Source organism: Zootoca vivipara, chromosome 15 (genome assembly GCF_965207765.1).
Source record: "Zootoca vivipara chromosome 15, rZooViv2.hap1.1, whole genome shotgun sequence".
Taxonomy (NCBI): Eukaryota; Metazoa; Chordata; class Lepidosauria; order Squamata; family Lacertidae; genus Zootoca; species Zootoca vivipara.
This window is the reverse complement of record NC_142598.1, coordinates 34,517,528-34,539,212: the sequence shown is the minus strand read 5'-3', so window position 1 is coordinate 34,539,212 and position 21,685 is coordinate 34,517,528. Positions and strand designations below refer to the sequence as shown.

Genomic DNA, 21,685 nt, shown 5'->3' with positions numbered 1-21,685 from the left:
CATACTTATGCTCATGTGTGCACTTCCCCCCAATAAAATTCAATAAAGTTACTTAATACATGGCTTCTAAGGGCTAATAAGGGGACGTGGGTGGTGCTGTGGTGTAAACCACTGAACCTTGGGCTTGCCGATCAGAAGGTCGGCGGTTCGAATCCCCGCGACGGGGTGAGCTCCCGTTGTTTGGTGCCAGCTCCTGCCAATCTAGCAGTTCGAAAGCACGTCAAAGTGCAAGTAGATAAATAGGTACTGCCCTGGTAGGAAGGTAAACGGCGTTTCCGTGTGCTGCTCTGGTTTCGTCAGAACCGGTTTAGTCATGCTAGCCATATGACCCAGAAAAACTGTCTGCGGACAAATTTCAGCACCCTCAGCCAGTAAAGCGAGATGAGCGCTGCAACCCCAGAGTCATTTGCTACTGGACTTAACTGTCAGGGGTCCTTTACCTTTTTAAGGGCTAATAAAAACACATTCCTCACATTTTTACACTTTCACTTTTTCTGCAAACCGCCCATGCAGGCTGTTCTGCAAACAATTTCTATTCTCAAGGTCACACAGCTTTTGGAAACAAAATAAATAAAAAAATCTTTCTAGTAGCACCTTTAGATATCTTCAGGTATCTGAAGAAGTGTGCATGCACACAAAAGCTCATACCAATGACAAACTTAGTTGGTCTCTAAGGTGCTATTGGAAAGAATTTCTTTATTTTGTTTCGACTACGGCAGACCTACCTGTAACAACAGCTTTTTGAGATAGGGTATGTTTCACTTTAGAAACTATTTTGATATACCTTTTATATTATTGGTTATTTGGTAGGAGGCTGCCTAAAACTATTAGAAAATAAGCTGATAACCGTATTTTGATTTCAATTTAGAAGCAATAGGTGACCTTGAATGTTGTCAGCCTGCTTGCACAATTGGAGTTCCTCTCGTCCCACTTGCAGTGCCTGGTGTTTTCCCCAAATCTAACCTGGATGGTTGGGAAATCTTTTGGAGCAGGTGGAGGGCTGCAGAGGGCTGCAGAAGGAAAGGAAACTCCTATTGCATCTGCTGGAGGACTATTGGCTATTACCCGCTGAGTTGCCAGACAAAAGACCTTTCAGCAAAGCAAAGCTAGCAGCTCTAGTTAAGTCAAGAGAAATATGGATTATCTTAATGCTACTTTTAAGAGTGTTGCAAGAATTACTTTTATTCCAAAAATTCCAACATTTGGTTATGGTTCATATATAGTATCTCGTACCTAACTCTTGTATCTGGTTTTCTACATTTGTGATGTGTAAAATAAGCACACTGAAAACAGTCAGAGAAATATGGTATTAAACGAGACCGCATAGATTATAGGAAATGGCAAATGCATTTGAGATAGGCTTGGAAAAATGAATTTGCTCAAAAGGCCTATGGTACAACACAATGTAACTGGAATGAGACAAATAGATGAATGCATACAAACCTTTTCTATGCTATTTTTTGCACTCTGGTTTATATTCATGTACTTTAGCTAGAGGTGCTTCAAAATTATCTGTCTGCATTGGCATAGTATGGATAGGAGAAGGAAAACACCAAGCTGCTTAGTACAATTTGTTGGCTTGGAGAGTTCAGCCAGTTGTTGATATTAGTTGGTAATAGAACCAGATTATTGGGATTTTCAGTCAGTAGATAAACTTTGCAGGAAGACTCCCCTCCCTATAAATAATATCTAAAGTTCCTTGTTCACTTCAGGTGTGATAACCCCTGATGTCACCCCTGATAAGAATCACATAAGTTTTATAAGACCCACAACGCATTAATATCTACTGACCTTTTGTAACTAATTCCTTTATTCTTCTCCCTTTACAGATATTGTACCCCAAGACATTTAGACTATGAAGACTTGGAGCGTAAATACTGGAAAAATCTAACTTTTGTGGCACCGATCTATGGAGCTGATATTAACGGAAGCATATATAATGAAGTAGGCTCTCTGTTCAATCACCCTTAAAAATTAGCTGAAGTTGCATAGTTAAAAAGAGACCCATAGGTTGACTATTATCTGATTTCCATTTATTTCAGTGCATGTGCACATTGTATGATGAGTTTGCAGTTTCCCCATTTTTATGAATGTTTGATGAACAAGACATGCATAGCCTACAATCTACACACCACCTGAGAGTATGCCCCACTGAACACAATATTTTATGTTGTGAAACTGCCCTGAGATCTTGAGATGATGGGCAGTATGCAAACTTAATAAGTAAAAATAAATTAGAGCTTTTTTCTGAGTAGGCAAGCATAGAATTGTCCCAACAGTCTGTTCCAAAACCAAGGCGTGCTTTCCCATAGAAAGTAATGCAAAATGGATTAACCTGTTACAGACTTTTAAGAACAAACCCCAAAACAGCAATTTAACATGAATTTTACTATCTGACGAGACCATTGATCCATAAAATGAGAGCAATAAACAATGTGCTGCAGTCACACAATCCATCGATCAGTAGCTGAACTGGGTTTCACACAGTCACAAAAAAAAGACAGCTGCAAAAATGTAAAATAAATAGCAGAAACCGGCATACCTCAGCATAACACTCAAAACGGAAGTGTGACACTTAAATCGGAGCACGTTTGGCTTCTGAAAAAAGTTCGCAGATCGGAACACTTACTTCCGGGTTTGCAGTGTTTGGGTTCCAAGTTGTTTGAGTACCAAGCTCTCTTCCTCTTCTGGTGGCTTAGAAAGAAGACATGTGTGATGCAACTTTCAGGCAGGGGGAAGGGAAACAGCAGTATTTGAACTCTTGTCCTGTGCCCTGCATTTGGGCATTTTAATGCAAGAAGACATATACAGTGGTACCTCGGTTTATGAACACAATTGGTTCCGGAGGCCTGTTCATAAACTGAAGCGTTCATAAACTGAAGTGAACTTTCCCATTGAAAGGAATGGAAAGTGGATTAATCCGTTCCAGACGTGTCCGCGGAGTACTCAACCTGAAGCATACTTAACCCGAAGCATGGGTGTAATTGGTTCTGGAAGTCTGTTCATAAACTGAAGCGTTCATAAACTGAAGCGAACTTTCCCATTGAAAGTAATGGAAAGTGAATTAATCCGTTCCAGATGGGTCCGCGGCGTTCGTAAACTGAAAATTCGTAAACCAAGGTCATCATAATCCGAGGTTCCACTGTAATGCAATTGGGCCAGCTATCCCAAATGGTGGAGAAAAGCTTTTAATAGAGGTCTATTGATTTGGCAATTGGTGATACTATAAAGTTGTAATGCCTTTGGGAATTTAGTAGAGTACAATTATCTTTATGTCTCCTCTTCTGCATCTCTGAAGGAGCTACATAATTTATTTCCTGTAATGGTGACTGAAAGCAAAGAAGTTGAAGGAAACGTCTGGAAGGGTATAAAAACAAAACACGAAAGTGGTGCTGGGTTAAATGGAGGTTAGGAACATTTGTAACATGCAAAGGAATGCAAAGGGAAAAGTTGTTAGAGAAGTGTTGATATCTATGCATCTTTAGGAGGAAACAATTGATATATGGCAGGCATCCCCAAACTTCGGCCCTCCAGATGTTTTGGACTACAGTTCCCATCATCCCTGACCACTGGTCCTGTTAGCTAGGGATCATGGGAGTTGTAGGCCAAAACATCTGGAGGGCCGCAGTTTGGGGATGCCTAATATACGGTATGTATATTTTCTTCAGCCAGCAGGTGGCGCCCTTGCACAAGAATACATTTTCATATGTGTTGTGCTGTTAGTGAAATCTCTCAATTTAGAATCTAAATCTCTCATATTTATTCAAATTAGGGATTTTCATGTATTCAATAAGGATGGATAAAATACAATCTGTCTAGTAATGAGGCAATGGGAGGAGCAAAAGTGCTTGGTGTAATTATTTCCTCATGAGAAGCCATAGTGATGAATGAAATATTTGAATTGTGTTATGAAAAGTAAAAGCAATGCAGAAGACATAATGGAAGCAATGTAGTTTCAACATTATATCATGGCTTTCCCCCCATAAAGCTTCCTTTTAAAAAATCCAACCAGAATATTCCAATATTCCAACCAGTCATTCCATTGTGATGCTGCGTATTATGCATGATAAAAATGTCTGAATTCTTTAAACTAGAGTGGCATTAAAACCAGTGCAAAATCTGTAGAAACAACCCCTCTGTTTATAAAGTCAGTGAGTCAAGGAGCTATTTGGAGTCATCCAGATCATTATTATTTTTTGACATTTTGCTTTGGAGAGCCGAGCCCTGTGCCATATATAATACAGGATTCTGCTTTTTAAAAGTGGTTTCCCAGGTGTCATAGGAAACTGCTGTTCGAGTAACACAACTTCACTTGGATTTATGGAAGCTTGCACCAGTTGCTAGCCACTAGTGTCCAGGAAACATATACTATTTCCTAGTTTGAACATTCGCACAGAAAAGATCTATCTTGTCTAGTACTCCAGTTTCAACAGTGCCCGTTGTACATGAACATCCATGTCTACATGTGCAACCTTGGAGGGTTGATATTTTGGGATCTTTTATCCAGAGTCGTTGCACACCCATTGCACCGCATCATTAGTCACTTTAATTAATTGGAGGAATTAGGAAGAACCACTGAGTCCCAATTCTGGCTCCAAAGAGGAAAAAAATGTTTGGTTAATTGCAGCACTAAAATGGCACTTAAGAGTAAAATAACTTTGTGGCTTGGATCACTGAAGAGTAAAATGGTTGGTTAGAGCATGATTGTACCTAGGCTACCCTGTTCTAACGAGAGGAGAAGGTTGAGCACAGGATTCCTAACTTTCACTGTGATCATGCAGTTGTCATTAGACCAAAGTTCCCAGCTCAACAGGGAATGGATTTTGGGTTGCTGCTCTTCCCTGCAGGGAAAATACTATGATTGTCATGGGTTGTTGAAGCAAGCAACTTTGATTCCTTAGAGCCCTCTCAATATAGGCCCAAAAATTGATTCATTAATTTAAGGGAACTCAAGGTTCCTAACTCACCTGAATAAAAAACAAAGATCGAAAGGAGGCAAAGAAACAGGGTAGAGGAGGCAAGGCTTAGGGTCTAGCTGGGCTGCAGCAGTCTACTCATATGGATGTACCACAAGACCGAACAAACATTAGCAGGCCTTTGAGGAGAATCACAAAGACTGAACTGTGGAACAGCCTGTTGGAGAGAGATTGAACAACATGGTCTCTTAGGGTGGGTGGGGAGGTGAACTTTGCTTCAGGGGACAGGCATCTGAGACAAATAACTGAGGCTGGGGGGCATAGCTGCCAAGTTTTCCCTTTTCTCACGAGGAAGCCTATTCAGCATAAGGGAATTTCCCTTAAAAAAAGGGAGAACTTGGCAGCTATGCTGGGGGGTGGGGTGGGAAAGAAGCTTCAGAACAAAAGGTAGTATGCTAACCAACAAGTTGCAATATTCCCAAGTTTCCTACAACACTTTTTACTTGGACAGTATTGGGGCTGAATCTCATGTGCCAATTAAGTTAGGGGATTCTAAGTTCATACTGTTTTGGACTTGAGCTTCAGAAGTGTCTCATATGAGAAATGAGGGTGAAGGGACCTAACCTTAAGCCTTTGCATATGGATATAGGTTAAATTATTGGCAGGGCAGTGCAAGTCAGAAGGCAATTTTTGTTTGCCAAGGTAAATCAAACTGAATTGAGGCTCGTGCTTTCATTTAAAATTGCATTTAGAATACATGCGTAGTTTTTGAACTTCTCAGTCCCGTGAAGTAAGATGCCTCAATGGCATGTATCCAATTAAATTATTCTCTGAATAGACCCAGTGAAATTAATGGATCGTAGTTAGTTAATGGCCATTCATTTCATTGTGGCCACTCTGAGTATGACTGGCACTAGCCCAAACCCAATGACTGCAGCCAGTCTATGCTAAGTCTTGCTTCCTCTGTACTGCTTGCAAAGAACATGTAATTGTTGCAAGTTACCTGCAGAGCAAAGCTAAAAGAGTAGCCTGCTGAATTATTATTATTATTAATCTTCTCAACAACATCCAAGGTAATTCACAGGGCATGATGAAGATTGTCTGTCCCAGTAATTGCCTTCGGTGTCTGGTAGTCAGAGGTATACGACCCCTAAATTTAGTGATATTTTGATGTCGGAGTTAATATATTGATAGAAAATAGGTTTATCAATAGTTATCTAATATTTTACGGGGGTGAGTGGAGGGATGGGGAAAAGTGTAGTAGTAAAATCTTAAACAGAGGATTAAAGATAGGGTATAAACTCATGCTTTTATTTCTAGAAATTGCAAAATCAAAGCTAACCTTTCTTTCGTGATTTACTGTGGTAATAACTGCACTTCTTGAAAGCACTGATAGCATTGTATTTCATGGATATAACTGTCTGTTTTGTTTACTGATGAAGTCTTCTTCTGTACACTTGGAAATATCCTAAGGTAGTAGCTGTCATTTAGAACAAATTGTGGAGTTCTACAAAGAATGCTGAACTATGGAGTTCTTAATAACAGACATATTTTTCTTAGGTTTTGTCTAGACTAGTGTAACAGATTTGTGTGTGTTTTCTGCTACAAAAACGGTAGAAAGTTAAAGGAGCTATTGCATTTGCACCTTATTTCATAATTGGCCACTACAGTACAGTACTTAACTCCTATTCCTGTTACGTTTTTTGTTTAAAAGTATACCTAGTTCAAGAGATAAAATACTGAAATGGCAGTGCTTGAGCAAAGAGTAGTTCCTACTAAATTTGAAACAGTAACTGCTGCTAAGAGACTGATTTTGTTTTTAACATGCATCAGAATCCACCCTTTGTCCTATATCCAAATAAACAGTCATCCTCAAGTCCTGTGGGACAGCTCTCTTTAGTCTTGAATTTTGCCCTCTCAGTGAAAAGCTGATGGTGCAAGTTTGCTTTTGTTCATATCTCCCCCCCCCTTTTTAAATCTTTTTTGACATTGATCAGTTGTGTCTCCATATATTCCTTTCAGAATGTTAAAGAATGGAATATTGCTCATCTTAATACTATACTGGATATCGTAGAAGAAGACTGCGGAATCTCAATTGAGGGAGTCAACACCCCATATCTGTATTTTGGCATGTGGAAGACAACGTTTGCATGGCATACTGAAGATATGGATCTCTACAGCATTAATTACCTCCACTTTGGGGAACCGAAATCCTGGCAAGTTAACCTTTTAGGAAAATCAATTTTCCAAAATATTTATTGGTTTCTGAAGGTTAAAGGAGAAAAGCAGGCATTTGTTTCAGTGCATTGTATGTGAATAACAGAAGGATCCAACCCAGTCGGACATGTGTAAAACATCTGGATTTTGAGATTTGCAAGGAAAGAATACATTAAAGCAGGCATCCCCAAACTTCGGCCCTCCAGATGTTTTGGACTACAGTTCCCATCATCCCTGACCACTGGTCCTGTTAGCTAGGGATCATGGGAGTTGTAGGCCAAAACATCTGGAGGGCCGCAGTTTGGGGATGCCTGCATTAAAGTATTCTTCGTAAACGGCCTTGGTCCTGTATACTTGAAGGAGCATCTCCACCCCCATCATTCAGCCTGGACACTGATATCCAGCACCGAGGGCCTTCTGGCGGTTCCCTCATTGCGAGAAGTGAAGTTACAGGGAACCAGACAGAGGGCCTTCTCGGTACTGGCACCCACCCTGTGGAATGCCCTTCCAACAGATGTCAAGGAAATAAGCAGCTATTCTATTTTTAAAAGACATCTGAAGGCAGCCCTGTTTAGGAAAGTTTTTAATACTTAATGCTGTATTGTTTTAATATTCGATTGGAAGCCACCTAGAGTGGCTGGGGAGACTCAGCCAGATGGGTGGGGTACAAATAAATTATTATTATTATTATTATTATTATTATTATTATTATTATTAAGCTGGGCAACCTGTGCCCCCCCAGATGTTGTTGGAATCCACTCCCATCAGTCCTAGCCAGTGTGGTCAGTAGTCAGGGATGATGGGAGTTTCAGACTAGTAATGTCTGCAGAGCCTTAGGAACATAGTGAGTTGTCTGATAATATTAGGTCATCTGGCTCAGCATTGGCAGTGCCTCTCAGGGTTTCAGATGGAAGCCTCTCTTAACTCTACCTGGAGATATCGGGGATTGAATCTGGGACCTTCTGCACGCAAAGCAGATGCTCTACCATTGAACTGTAGCTCTTCCCCAATGGCTTCCAATCCTTCACTTAAACGTTGAAATAACTTCTTTTTAAAGGCAGAATTCAATAGATCAGCAATCTGCAAATTAAAAGGCCCAAATGCAGGCTATATGTCTTACCATTTTTTAAAAAATAAAAAAGCTGCTCCACCTGCTGTCATTGGCTGGTTCTTGTGATATCACAGAATGCTTTGCTCCTGCCAAGGAATTAAGTTGTTGGTAACAAAGGTCTAGGGACACAATGGGCAATCAGATGGTGGAAAGGGATACAGATAAATTAGGAAGCTTTGTGTGCCAGAGAGGACATATAAATGAATGCATAAGAACTAAAATGACATTACAAGTACACAATATGGTTACACATGTTTGGCCATGTTTCTCCAGTGAAACTCAGAGAGCTGCAGATGATATTCCACTAAGTTTTACACCACGTAACCCCACTAAAATTAATAAACATGGCTAAGTTAGGTCCATTAATTTCAGTGGGTCTGCATAAAACGTACTCCAATAGCACCCTGTACATTTTAATTTAAGTATCTAGTATAGCTAAAGGCACCAAAGTAAGCTTTCTGGAAAGTAAGTTACAGTCAGAGGCATGGGGTTTATTTCCAAGGTCAAATATTTGAATCTGGGAATAAGAATAGTTTCTGCATTCTGAGTAAAGGAAGCTGAATATTGTAATGCAGTGGTATTGATATTAATGGCATCGTGCTTTAGATTCTTTTTTTTTTGAAATTGTATCAGTGCCAAAGTTGTGTGACCTTGCACCACAAATACTTTCCTTTCAGTTGTATTTAGATGAGAATGAAGCACCAAGCACTAAACAAATATGTAGCACTTCTTCCTTGCAGAACTACTAGTCTGTTGACCAGTTTCTATTTCAAGGCTAATTGCTTTCATTTAAATGGGCAAAAAAGCTATTATTTTCCTGACAGTAATGATGTACAGCACTCTAGGTTCACATCATTGGTGTAAAATATGTTTGGGGTTTTCATTTTTAATTGTATGCATTGATTTGAAATGATTGATTTTTATAAACTGAACTGTATTGTAACTCCAGTAAAGAAAAGCAGCCTTTTCAGATAATGCAACTGAACATTTTAAAAGTAGGTAGCTCAAATTTAAATATCAAGTTTATTCAAGGATAGTCAAAATATGATACAATAAATACAATATTCATATAATGTAATATGGAAACTATATGTTTTATTATCATGTTACTAAAACAGATTTCAGATTTATTTTATTCCAGTGCATTAAACTAATGCCTAAGAATAAAAATGCGGTTTAAATGTTACATTGGAAACATGGGAAGCACTTTGCTGTAGATTTATCCCTGCAGTTGTACTGTAACATTTGAAAAGTGCCTAAATGGTATAGGATTGCAATCCTGAGTATTTGGTAAAGAAATATAATGCTCGAATAGTCCTAGAGGTCACTTAGTGATCCGAGGGGTTGTTTATTTCCCATAGTTTTGCAGCAATAAAAATTTGAGGCTAAACATACCCGGAGGACTCCTATAAATACACAGCAGACATTCTAAGGCACCTTTTCCTACCAGAGATCTTGGAAACGCAATTCGAAAAGCTGGAGTAGCCTTAAACCACATGAAAACAGGAAGTAGCCTCCTTTTATTTATATCCCCTTTTCTTCTAGAACCTGAATGCTTTGATAATACAATAAAAAAGATTAAGACTGCAATCCTAACTTTACTTACCTTGGAGTAAACCCCATTGAATTCAATGGGGCTGATTTCTGATTAGACATGGTTATGATTGTGCCTTATACCATTCTCCCCAGGCACCCCTGTTGCATTGGCTTCTTGGTATCAGTTGGAACAGAAATGCAAGTTCATCTCGCCTCACTGGCTGCCGCATTTAATTTTGGTGTTGACTCGCTTTTATTATCAGAGATACACGGGTCCTTTTAATAAATGGTAGTGATGCCTCAAATTCAGATACATGTTCATTGAAATGAGCTTAGTTTCAAGTTCAACAAACTGTATACCCAGCTGTAGCAGAGCAGAGACTAAATGAACTTTGTAAAATTATGTCACAATAGTTCACAAAATTACAGAATATACAAGATACATTCTAACAACAACACCCCAAAGAGCTAAATTATGTTTATGTTCATGTTAACTGTCTATGAACACACATACAGAAATGTTTTTTGGGACTTTGTGCGTCATCTGAAAAATAATATATTGTACTAAAGCTGGAAGAGGGATTTTTTGGTTGAGCCTTTCTAAAAGTCCATTAATTACTTATGAAGGACAATACGTTCAATCTGTTTGTCTCCCAGTGAGAGTTGCTACTTCAGCTTATGGCCAAGTTTGGCCCAAAGTAAGTTTGATGAAAAATATTGTTCAAAAAGAGAAATGTTTTTAAGAGCCATTTGGACATATATTCTGTAAATTACCTTACCAGTAATTTAGGTAGAGAACAATGTTCTGGAGTAGACACATACACACACAGGCAATCAATGCTTCCAGTCATCTGGAACAGTGGTTTCCTTACACAATCATTTTTGTGTGCAATCCAATTCAATTACAATGAGTGGAACTTTTAATATTCAAATATATGCAAATAAGTGAACTTAAATCCTAATCGCCCATTTTTTCCCCTGTATGGAAATAACACTTTGAAAGGGGGCAAATTGAAAAGAAGTTTTGAGGAACTAGGGTGCTTCAATAGGTTGTATTCAGTGCTATTTATATAAAGACCAATAACCACACCCTCTTATTTCAGTTATTTAAATAATTCATGGGTAATGGTTTTCCCCTTCGTGCTCTATTTTTGTAATACTTGTATTACAGTTTTAATAGACATATACATAGTTTCAACAGAGCCATACTGTACAATTGAAACTACATTTTTAGCATGAATCTGCTGGAACTGACTGTAAAGTTGTGCCATAATACAGTTGTTAGTCTTCATGGTGCCACAAATCTCTGTTTTTGCTTCAAGAGAGTAAGGCAACTACCCCACTGGAAATTCTTGTATTTTTAGCATAATTAACAGAGGCCATGTCAATTTATTTTGCCTGTGAGTTTGATTCATATTCTTCCACTATAAAATAATGGATTCCATGGGGAAGCCTTTGTTGAGAAGTTTTTGATAACATGAATCACCTATCAAGTCAACTTGCATTTCCAGGATTGGTTTCTCAAACTAAAGTTTGAATAATAATAAAGAAAACCAGGTTCTGATAACTAAATATCAAAATTTAGAAGGGGGGGGGGGAAAGCATAAATCCGAAGTGTATCCACTAAAAGTGTGTCCACACTGAAAGGGTATCCACTGACAGCAAAATATCTTGTGTCAACATTATTATTGATGTGCTTAGCACTCAGCAGGTACTTAACATTTGAAACTAAAAGCAGCTGAAAAAATATCAAGCAAGAAAAGACTGACATTTTCACTGGTGATATTTTAGTACTCATTATGCATTCCCTCATTATTTTAGTACTCATTATGCATGGGGTCACGAAGAGTCGGACACGACTAAACAACAACAACAACAACAACATGCATTCCCTATAAACTGACATGTGGCATCTAGCCTGTCAATGGCAACATGTAGTTTTTAACAATTCTGAGAAAAAGTAAAAAGAAGCGCCTATATTTCAACCCCACATTAATAGTCAGGAAAAGCATGTTTGCCAGTGGGCTGTGGGTGTAACCCTGGGACCAGGCCTTTTCAGTAGTAGCACCCTGGTTAAAGAAAGGCCTTCCCAGAGTCTCATCTGGTCCTTTTGCTACCAGGCGTTTCAAACAACTTACATTGAGTAAGCTTTTTTTAAAAACAACAACAACAACAACAACTGTTTTTAGTTTTGAGGAATGCACTGAATTCTGTTTGAGTTGATTATTGTAGGTTTGCCCACTTCCTAATGATTTTGGCTTTGTATTTCAGGTTTTTTTTTTACTTATTGTAGGCCACCCAGAGAACTTTTTGTTACTTTTTAAAAAACTTGATGTTAACTGATTCGAATTCTATTTTGTAAAGAAAAGTAGTTTTTTAAAAATACATAAAATGAATGTTCTGTGTCTGCTATATTAGCTATGCAGATTTCTCTTGTAGGTAGGCAGTGATTATGAACTCTTTTCTATTTTCTTTTAATGTAAATTTTAGGTATGCTATCCCTCCAGAACATGGAAAACGACTTGAACGACTAGCTCAAGGTAAGATACATATATCAAAGATATTCCGTTCAAAAGTCCCTTATATTTAGAAAGGCACCTAATAATTGTGGTTGCCATTTTAATTGCTTTGTAAAATAAAGACTTATGTCTTTTGGAAATCATATGATTTTGAAGAAGTCATGTTTATATCCTTATTTTTGCAATATATTGTCATTTCTGTCTAAATTAATATTTAATATAAAGTTTAGGAGCAGTTTAAAATTGGAAGTATACTGCTTTGCGATTCTTATTGTACCTATATTACACTTGTGAGTAGAATACTTAGCTGGAAATAATACCACAGCTGTAATTTTGGGGCAAAGCAATACCTTAAATACCAGCCAGTAAAGCGAGATGAGCGCTGCAACTCCAGAGTTGTCTGCAACTGGACCTAATGGTCAGGGGTACCTTTACCTTTTGACTGTTAGCATAAAGGTCCAGTCCCAAAAAAACCAGTGAAACAGTAATATGGAGGAAAGGTAAGAACACCATGTTAAATACAGAAAATCAAGGAGCTCTTATCCATGCACCTTCACATGGTAATAAATTTATCACTGTCTGTTCTTTTCCAAGCTAAATTATCATTCCTTCCACTACTGAACAGCTATTACTGCGGGGGCAATCACCGGTATACATTTGAGGACAGTGCAGTACTGTAGAAATGTAAAGGTGCTTTTAAAGAAAAGAAATGGAGGTTATTGTGAGGGACAGGGGATACCGAGAGGTCCCTCCCATCATAAGTTCCAGCCCATCCCCAAGTGCTGGGGAGAGCAGGGAGAGTTCTGCCTCCAGCGGAGAATCAGGAAGTGGTGTCCGAGGCTCAGGCAAGGTAGCGGAGCCACTGACCAAGGTGAGACAGGAAGGGGGGAGCCCGGGGGGAAGGCCAGTCCCGCTGACGCCGGAATTACGCAAGAAACGTCGGGGGAAGAGGCTGGGTCTCCCCAAGCTTCTTTGCTGGAAGAAAACACGCCAACCTCCATTCGGAGGTACTGACACCTAACCGCAAGCATGTATATAGATCGCTCTGATCACTGTAAATAATCAGCACTTAATAAAAGCCTAAAAGGACTATGCTGTGAGGAGTCGTTACTCTAGAGTAGCCACATCAGCATCTCTGACAGTTATTATGAGAAGCTTTACTGGAGACCTACAGGCCTTTTGTGAAGAAAGAACATACATGGACATATATGAATTAATATATCATAAAAATATATCTGATTTCTTAAAATGAGTAACACTAAACCATTACAGCACAAATTCTCAGCTTCACAACCTTGACTAATGGGTGACACCCAGTGATGTCTGCCAGCGACTGGAATAGGCTTCCATTTGTGCAATCAGACTTTCTTTTCTCCGCCTCTCCTCTGTGTGCAACCCCCCTCCCAAATGTGCTACAGCAGGTTTGAGGACCCCCCCCCCCGAGCTGTTTTGGGGTGGGAAAGGAGAAGGGGAAGTTTCATTGCATGTGTAGAAGTCTTCATGTGTGATATGCACTATTTCCTAATGAGAGGAACGCTTAAAATTTAGGGGTACACTTGTAACTCCAATATGCATCTTTGATTATTGTGGCTTTGGTTCAGAAAGCCCTTTTTATACACGCACAATTGATTATTTTTCTTGTACAGAACAGTAGTCCCTCAAGCCATTGTTAAGCCTCCCTTGAGATTTAAAAATGCCATGCTGATTAGAGCATTGGAGTTGCTGTGCTCCCCACCCAAAGTCTGCTGTGTGCCGTTCTCCATGCCCCTGCCAGTGCGTTTGTAAAAATGCCAGTCATCTTAACAAATAGTATAATTTTGATGTTCTTTTTAAAATAAGTTGTGTGTTCCTAGGCCTGAATAGTGAATTAAAACACAGAAGGTGGTTTTAGTAGTGTATTACCAAAAACCTTAATGTTCTTCCAGTTGTATTGTTCATTTCATTTCATCTTTCTTTCATTTATTTATGTTTTTGGCAAGTTTGTTTTGTCACTACCAGGATTTGGGGATGAGGTGTATGTGATCTTCATACTGCACTCACTGTCCATAAAGATTACAATGGAATTTTTAAAACAAGCTGTTTTAAAATGATGAAAATGTCACGACAGCCTCACAGCTACAATTTGCATAATCAGCAAAGGTTAATAAACTTGCAGAGTGAATAGATTTCAGGCTTAATTACATATTTATATTAAAAGTGTTGTGCAGAATTGCAGCATCTAAAAAAAGCTGTGAGATGCAGGAAGGTTGGTCCTGCTTACCAGATGCCTACTGAATTAATTGAATTTTCCTAAATAATTAAAATGCTAAAATAATGCAGTAAATGTGGTGAAGCATTGCAGGTTATCTAGGTCAAGTCTGTACTTGATACATAAAATTAAAGGAAGGCTAGGATTTTTTCCATTATCTTGTCTGCCTATCATAATTATCACACTGCCTTTTATGCATGAATGCTTTCATCTTTGGAATCCATTGAAAACTTGATTGACTATGGCACCTACAAATATTTTATCTGAAAGACATTAGACTTGCATCTAATAAAGGCAGCAGTTTGATTTTGCCCTTCAGGTGCTTTCTCATTTATGTAGTTCTTTCCATTTTACGCAGACACAAATGTAATAAAAATCTCAAGTGAGCTGTTATTGCAATTTTGAAACTAGTTATGTTGCTCTATAACATCACAGAATTCTTAAGGTATTTGACAATGTTGGCTTGAAAATGGAAGTAACAGCAACAAATTATAAATGACTTGCATTCATATCAATCACCCATCTCCTACTACTCTTCTGAGAAAAACCCCACCCCACCTTCTCCTTATATATAAGGGTCTGGTGACTTCTGTTTCAGTATATCTGAAGGAGTGTGCATGCACACGAAAGCTTATACCCAGAACAAACTTAGTTGGTCTCTAAGGTGCTACTGGACAATTTTTTAATTTTTATTTATTTATTTCGATTGCATCAGACCAACACGGCTACCTACCTGAATCTAGATTCATATACCAGATTCATATACCAGACAGAGGGCCTTCTCGGTAGTGGCACCCATCCTGTGGAACGCCCTCCCAGCAGATGTCAAGGCAATAAGTAACTATTTTACTTTTAGAAGACAACTGAAGACGGCCCTGTTTAGGGAAGTTTTTAATGTTTAATGCTGTACTGTTTTAATATTCGGTTGGAAGCCGCCCAGAGTGGCTGGGGAAACCCAGCCAGATGGGCGGGGTATAAATAATAAATTATTATTATTATTATTATTATTATTATTATTATTATACTGTATCTTGTAATCTCATTCATGTCTTTATGAGAGGCACTTGTTTATGTTGCTCAGTTATGTTCAAGAGAGTTGAAACTGAAACAAAGTTCATATTATATGTGCTATGATATGTAGTCAGTGAATAATAGTTGAGTAATGGAACTCCAATCTGTAGATCTGCCGATTTATGCCATACAAATACGATTGTGTTTGAATTAAGGTAGGGGCAACCTTTTGTCTGTTGGGACACGTTCTTTCGGGGGGTAACCTGTTGGGGTCCACAAATAAGGGATGGCTCACCTCCTTTCTTTCTGCCACCTCCTTTTTATTTTTGTCTCCTCCTTTTGTCACCTGCATGAAATTAGTCAAGGGCTATAGGTTGCCCACCAATAAGTCTAGGTACCAGTGTGTGTGTGTGTGTGTGTGTGTGTGTGTGTGTGTGTGTGTGTGTGTATTTTCCTATATAGTTAGTTGATGTACTTTTAGGGGGTGTTCTGCCAAGTGCAGGGGTTCTTTTCAGGGATATCAGGGCATATAAACCAAGCAGGTAGATGAACCAAAATACCTTTGTTGAAGAAAGAAAAACATACATACCCAAATCAACATGTCCCCAATCTGCTCCCAGGAGCCTCTCAAATGGGTAGCGAGGACACACAAACCAACTCACAGCACCCTAGCCCTGGGTCTGTGACGAGGCTCTCTCTCCCCCCCATCCCAAACGCCTGCCTTTTATAGGGAACTTGATCTTAATTAGCGACACCTGTGGTCAAACACCCAGGCTTTCCTTAAAGTGAACACCCACACATCAATAAGTTTGGGGGGGGCAAGGACATGGGGAGAACTCTTAAGAGTTGGCAGGGGGTTGGACTGGATGGCCCTTGTGGTCTCTTCCAACTCTATGATTCTATGATTCTAAGACATGCCACTCTTATCTCCTCATGACAATATCTTCCGGGTTGCTTCCCATACAGGGGGAAATTAAGATAGGTATTCATTCCATGACCTGTGGATGTGGTTTAGCCTTTAAGGTCAGTGCAACCCACATATTGCATTGTGCACATGCAGGCTGGACGAAAGTGAAGCCAAAATCTATCTGCTGAAGTAAGTTTAGCAAATACAGCACAACCATACATAGTTGCCCTAGTACATGCATAGGCAAACTAAAGCCTGGGGGCCAGATCCGTCCCAATCTCCTTCTAAATCCTGCCTGCGGACGGTCCGGGAATCAGCGTGTTTCTACATGAGTAGAATGTGTCCTTTTATTTAAAATGCATCTCTGGGTTATTTGTGGGGCCGGCCTAGTGTTTTTACGTGAGTAGAATGTGTGCTTTTATTTAAAATGCATCTCTGGATTATTTGTGGGGCGTAGGAACTCGTTCTCCCTCCCCCCCAAAATATTGTCCGCCCCCCCACAAGGTGTGAGGGACAGTGGACCGAACCCCTGCTGAAAAAGTTTGCTGGCCCCTGTCCTAGTAGAAAGGGCCTGGGACTAGGAACAGGGGAGAAATTCGATTCAGACAGCATTTAAAATAAAATGGAACATATTTAAATATGCATTTCACTAATACCTGAACTGAGACAAAAATCTTCATTCAAAATTCATACTTCTTCATATTTTGCAAGAGAGCTCTTGAGCCAAGGCATATACATAAAAATGCATTTACTGGGGTAAAGTGTACATGGAATGCATACGTTGATGAAAATTTAAAAATCCTGTATACTGAGGGAAACGGCACCTCGAAAATGTGTATATTAGTTATGTTGTTGTTTAGTTGTTTAGTCGTGTCCAACTCTTTGTGACCCCATGGACCAGAGCACGCCAGGCACTCCTGTCTTCCACTGCCTTCCGCAGTTTGGTCAAACTCATGTCCGTAGCTTCGAGAACACTCTCCAACCATCTCATCCTCTGTCGTCCCCTTCTCCTAGTGCCCTCCATCTTTCCCTCCATCTTTCCCTCCATCTTTTTTTCCAGGGAGTCTTCTCTTCTCATGAGGTGGCCAAAGTATTGGAGCCTCAGCTTCACGATCTGTCCTTCCAGTGAGCATATTAGTTATAATTGCATACAAAATGTATATTTAGAGAGATTAGCACTAAAATGCCAATAAATGTAAATGTGATTTAAAAATAAATCACAAATTGACACGGAGATGTGGAGAACTGAAATTAATATTGGAAAAAGTAGACCGAGAGAGAGAGAAACCAAAATTGACAGGTCCACTCATCCCTACTCAGGACAGTGGTTTCCCCTGGCAGGGCCATATAGATTTGCTCAGTTTGTCAAAAATAAGATGCTGTGGCAGAGGTAAGGTGCTGGCAGATTGAAAATTAAATTTGCTTATTGTGCTCTCTCTTTCATATCTTTGTACACTTGAATGTGCCTTGTGAGTCACTTTTTCAAGCTTCAGAATGGATATTAAAAGCTGCATCAGAATATTTGGGGTAAAGTTAGGGTGGATGCAGAATTATATTGTATATATTTGCAAATGCATGGATGTTTTATAATGTACCAAGCTCTTTGGGAGTACAGTAGTAAATTTGCTTCTTGGCTTTAGCTGTCTTTGAAGTGTCAGAATAATGTTTCAACATCTTCAGGCTGTGATCTCCATGCTTTGGGGCTTTTTGTGTTCAGTCGCTGCCCATTGCTTCCCATTACGTGAATTGAAATGTTCTGACTTTGCTATAGTGGGTCTGGGTGCTGAACTGACTCATCCAAGAAATCAAATTTCTTATGTGCCAATTTATTTCTTCTTTAAATCTATACTGATTTACTCTAAAGAGGTTTCAGTTTGTTCCTAGTACTAATTTATTTCTGCCTCTTAAATTGCCTCTTTCGGAAAACATGTTTTATACACTTTAAATGACATTAATAAGGTATATATAGCAAGAGGAATTGAGGCTTTATAAATCATGATGGCGATTTTTATTATGTTGTAATGATACTACTGGGAGAAATGAAATATATGTCCTGAGGCCGATGATTATTTATCTAAATTGTGCACCAACAGTTTCTCCAGCAGTTGAGAAACAAAACTCTGCATTTGGGAAGCTGCTTTTGATTATTTTTAAAGAGGACCTTTTGATTTGATGATTCCGAAGATTAAAGAAGGGTGTGGAAAATTAATTAGCTCTGTATTTTAATAAAATTTGACACAATAATTAGTCCTCACAGGCTCCAGAGAATTCGATCAGACTTCATTGTTCTCTCATCATTGTTGTGATGACATCTCTCCTGTTATCTCAATCCACCAGTTTCTCAGAAATATTTCAGTGCTGAGGTTGTAGAGTTGGTTACAATATATGTCTAGTTCGCATGTGCGAAATAATTCTTCTGTGCTCCTCAGGTCTTGTAAAGGGTGAATATGAGTTTTTTCCCCATTTTGAAATTAAAGGCTCAATATGTGCAAAACAGAATACTAGGACATAACAGCACTGTGGCTTCCTGATTTGTTTCAATCTGTGTGAATTGGGGAGTGGAGCTGGGAAGGGGCTGCATGTGAATGCATTCAGATCATGCATATCTAACTAATAAATCAGGTTTTGAACTTGTGAATGCAGCCAGTGGTAAGATTTGAACTGGGTGCATGCTCTCCTTTCATTCCTTAGGCCAGTGCAGGTGAACATTTGTTTCCTGCCCTTCTCTGTAATGGAGCCCAGAGCCAAAAGCATCAGAATAAAAGAACAACAAGCTGTTAGCTGTAGTGTTTAAACTGAAATTTGTAGGGGTGGGACATGGAAAGCAGGAGAAGATTTGAGCCAGGTTGTTGTTGTTGTTGTTGTTGTTGTTGTTGTTGTTGTTGTTGCAATGGCAGTTAACCCTCTGCTTCCTGTATTGATCTTGGGGACAGATTGAATTGGATGCGTGCACACACAGAACTACTTATGGTTCAGAGAGTCCTTTTTGCACAGGCAATTGATTTCTTTTTCCTTGTATAGAACAGTGGTCCCCCTGAGCCATTTCAAAGCCTCCTTTAAGATTTAAGGGCATAAATGAAGCCACACTCTCATAGGACATATAACAAGGTAGCATACAACATAAAAAACATAATATAGCAACAGTAACATTGGTAAGAGAATCAGTAACATGTTGATAAAACGGTTTGGTAAAAGAAAAATCAGTTTCCAAAGGACTGTCCCAAAGATGTCTACTATAAAGCAGGAATGATGTCAGCTGGACTTCTTTTAACTGGGCAAGGCACGGCAAGCTAAAGTCTTGGTCCTTGTTCAAGCCTGAACTCCTGAAGATCTCAGTGATCGGGTTGGAGCATAAGGAACCAGGCAGTCCTTAACAATACCATTATAATTCTTAATTCTGATGTTCCTTTTTAACAAATCATTTGTTCCTAGGCCTGAACAGCGAATTGGAACAATGAGGGTGGTTCTAAGAATATAAGCTTATAACAAAGCTTTATCTTTGTTTTCATGGATCCTGAAAGACTGAGGTCTGTGATGAACTGGAATATTGAACAATCTGAAATATAGCTTGCCAGCCCAGGCATCATGCACCTCTGTCCCCAACCCCCCCAAAAATTGAAGGACAACGTATACAACTTTATTGTATACAGATGACAGAGGTTAGGCTTGGGCATGGGGCAATCGAATTCTTCCAGCCCACCTGCTGGAAGTGATGCTGTAGGTCAATCCATAAGCAGGGGTTCCTAAGACTTATATCAGCAGGGATCACTGTCTGGGGGCGTCCCATCAGTCCTGGCTCCCATCCGGGCATAAGGACACAGGCAACTCCCCCCCCCCGGATCCCTTTAACAAGATAGCCCAGCTTTTGGAGGATCAGGCAGAGGCTGCAACCATAGGCTATGTAGCTGAGATCACTTTAATGTGGAATAATTACATTATTTACCTTGTCAAGGTGGTTAATGGTTGATTCCACCTTCCTCTGGTCTTGAATACCTTCTCTTAGTCTGCCTTCTGCCTGCTATTGCCCATCTCTGGACATGCCCACCCAGTTATTTATGCACAAGCATATTATGTTCATCTGTTAAACGTTGGGGGTATGGATTTTGTGCAAAAATAGTATTGGATTTAATAGTAAAACTTGTTCAACATATTCATAGAAGATTGGCTTTCAAAGCATGTCTCTTGTATTGTGTGCACGTGTTCCCGCCCCCTCCTGTTGAGATGATATAGAGCATAATTTTCCAGGGTCATTGTAAATATACATTCTAAACTGATATGCTGGGCTTAATATACTGTGAATTACCTTACTCCAGTGGGTTTCCAATTTAAATTAACTTATGACCAGTCACCACATTTGTTCAGGCCCTGATTACAAATCCATATAGAAGGAGATTTAAATAGACTCTTCTTTCTTCATTGATTTTAATTTAAAATTTAATTTATTTAATGCAGCACAAATGTACAGATTTTTTTAAAAGTGTGATGAGTTCATCTGACGTATATTGCTAAGGGATAGCGTTCACATTCCTGCATTTAAAGATACAATTTTTAATGGTATTGTTTCCTAAAATAAGTAGCACTGTACAGGAGACTACTAGGCAAATGAAGCAATGGTTTGGCTGTCTTAAATGCTTGTATTGTGAGTCGAGAACACACCACCCACTTGAGGAGATAAAGACACAAGGACACAATGTATTTAAGTTAATGGGTGAAAAGGCCACAACTTTATTGGTTACAGCATGTGAGTGGTATTGGCTTAGGCATTGGATTGAACAGACTAGATGACTCCCCCCGCTCAGCGTGGAGTCATCAAAGGTTAGCAACCAGAAGGTGGCCCTAGCCACCAGCAGGGCATTGGGACGGGATCCACGACCGCCGGATTCCTTTAACGGAATACCCTAAAGATGGAAGGGTAGGCGATGGCCTGAACCTTGCCCCCTCCGACACACCACAGATATACCAATGCTAAACCGCCAATAAAGTTGTGACAATTTGCTACGAGGTAGGCGAAAAAGCCAAGAGGCAAATGAAGCAATGGTTTGGCTGTCTTAAATGCTTGTATTATAAGACTACAATCCGTCAGCCATTTACACATCTAGAACCCTCACGGTTCAGGTGAAAAGACAATAATTGGGCACAGCACTTTTTTTCTAGAAAAAGTATGGTAGGTGCCAGTACTCACCATAAAGTTGTTACAGTAAGTGCCACCCTGGGGAGAAC

At 39.4% G+C, this 21,685-nt stretch overlaps 1 protein-coding gene across 6 annotated transcripts in view; it reads left to right on the top strand.

Moving 5' to 3' along the window:
* KDM4C (lysine demethylase 4C) overlaps positions 1-21,685 on the top strand; it is a 209,774-nt gene that overhangs the window by 17,161 nt on the left and 170,928 nt on the right. For all 6 annotated transcript variants that reach the window (XM_035140870.3, XM_088659061.1, XM_035140866.3 and 3 more), the window contains 3 exons: positions 1,830-1,944; positions 6,939-7,132; positions 12,271-12,320. In XM_035140870.3, coding sequence (XP_034996761.1) covers positions 1,830-1,944; positions 6,939-7,132; positions 12,271-12,320 — 359 coding nt within the window. The remainder of the gene's footprint in view (positions 1-1,829; positions 1,945-6,938; positions 7,133-12,270; positions 12,321-21,685) is intronic.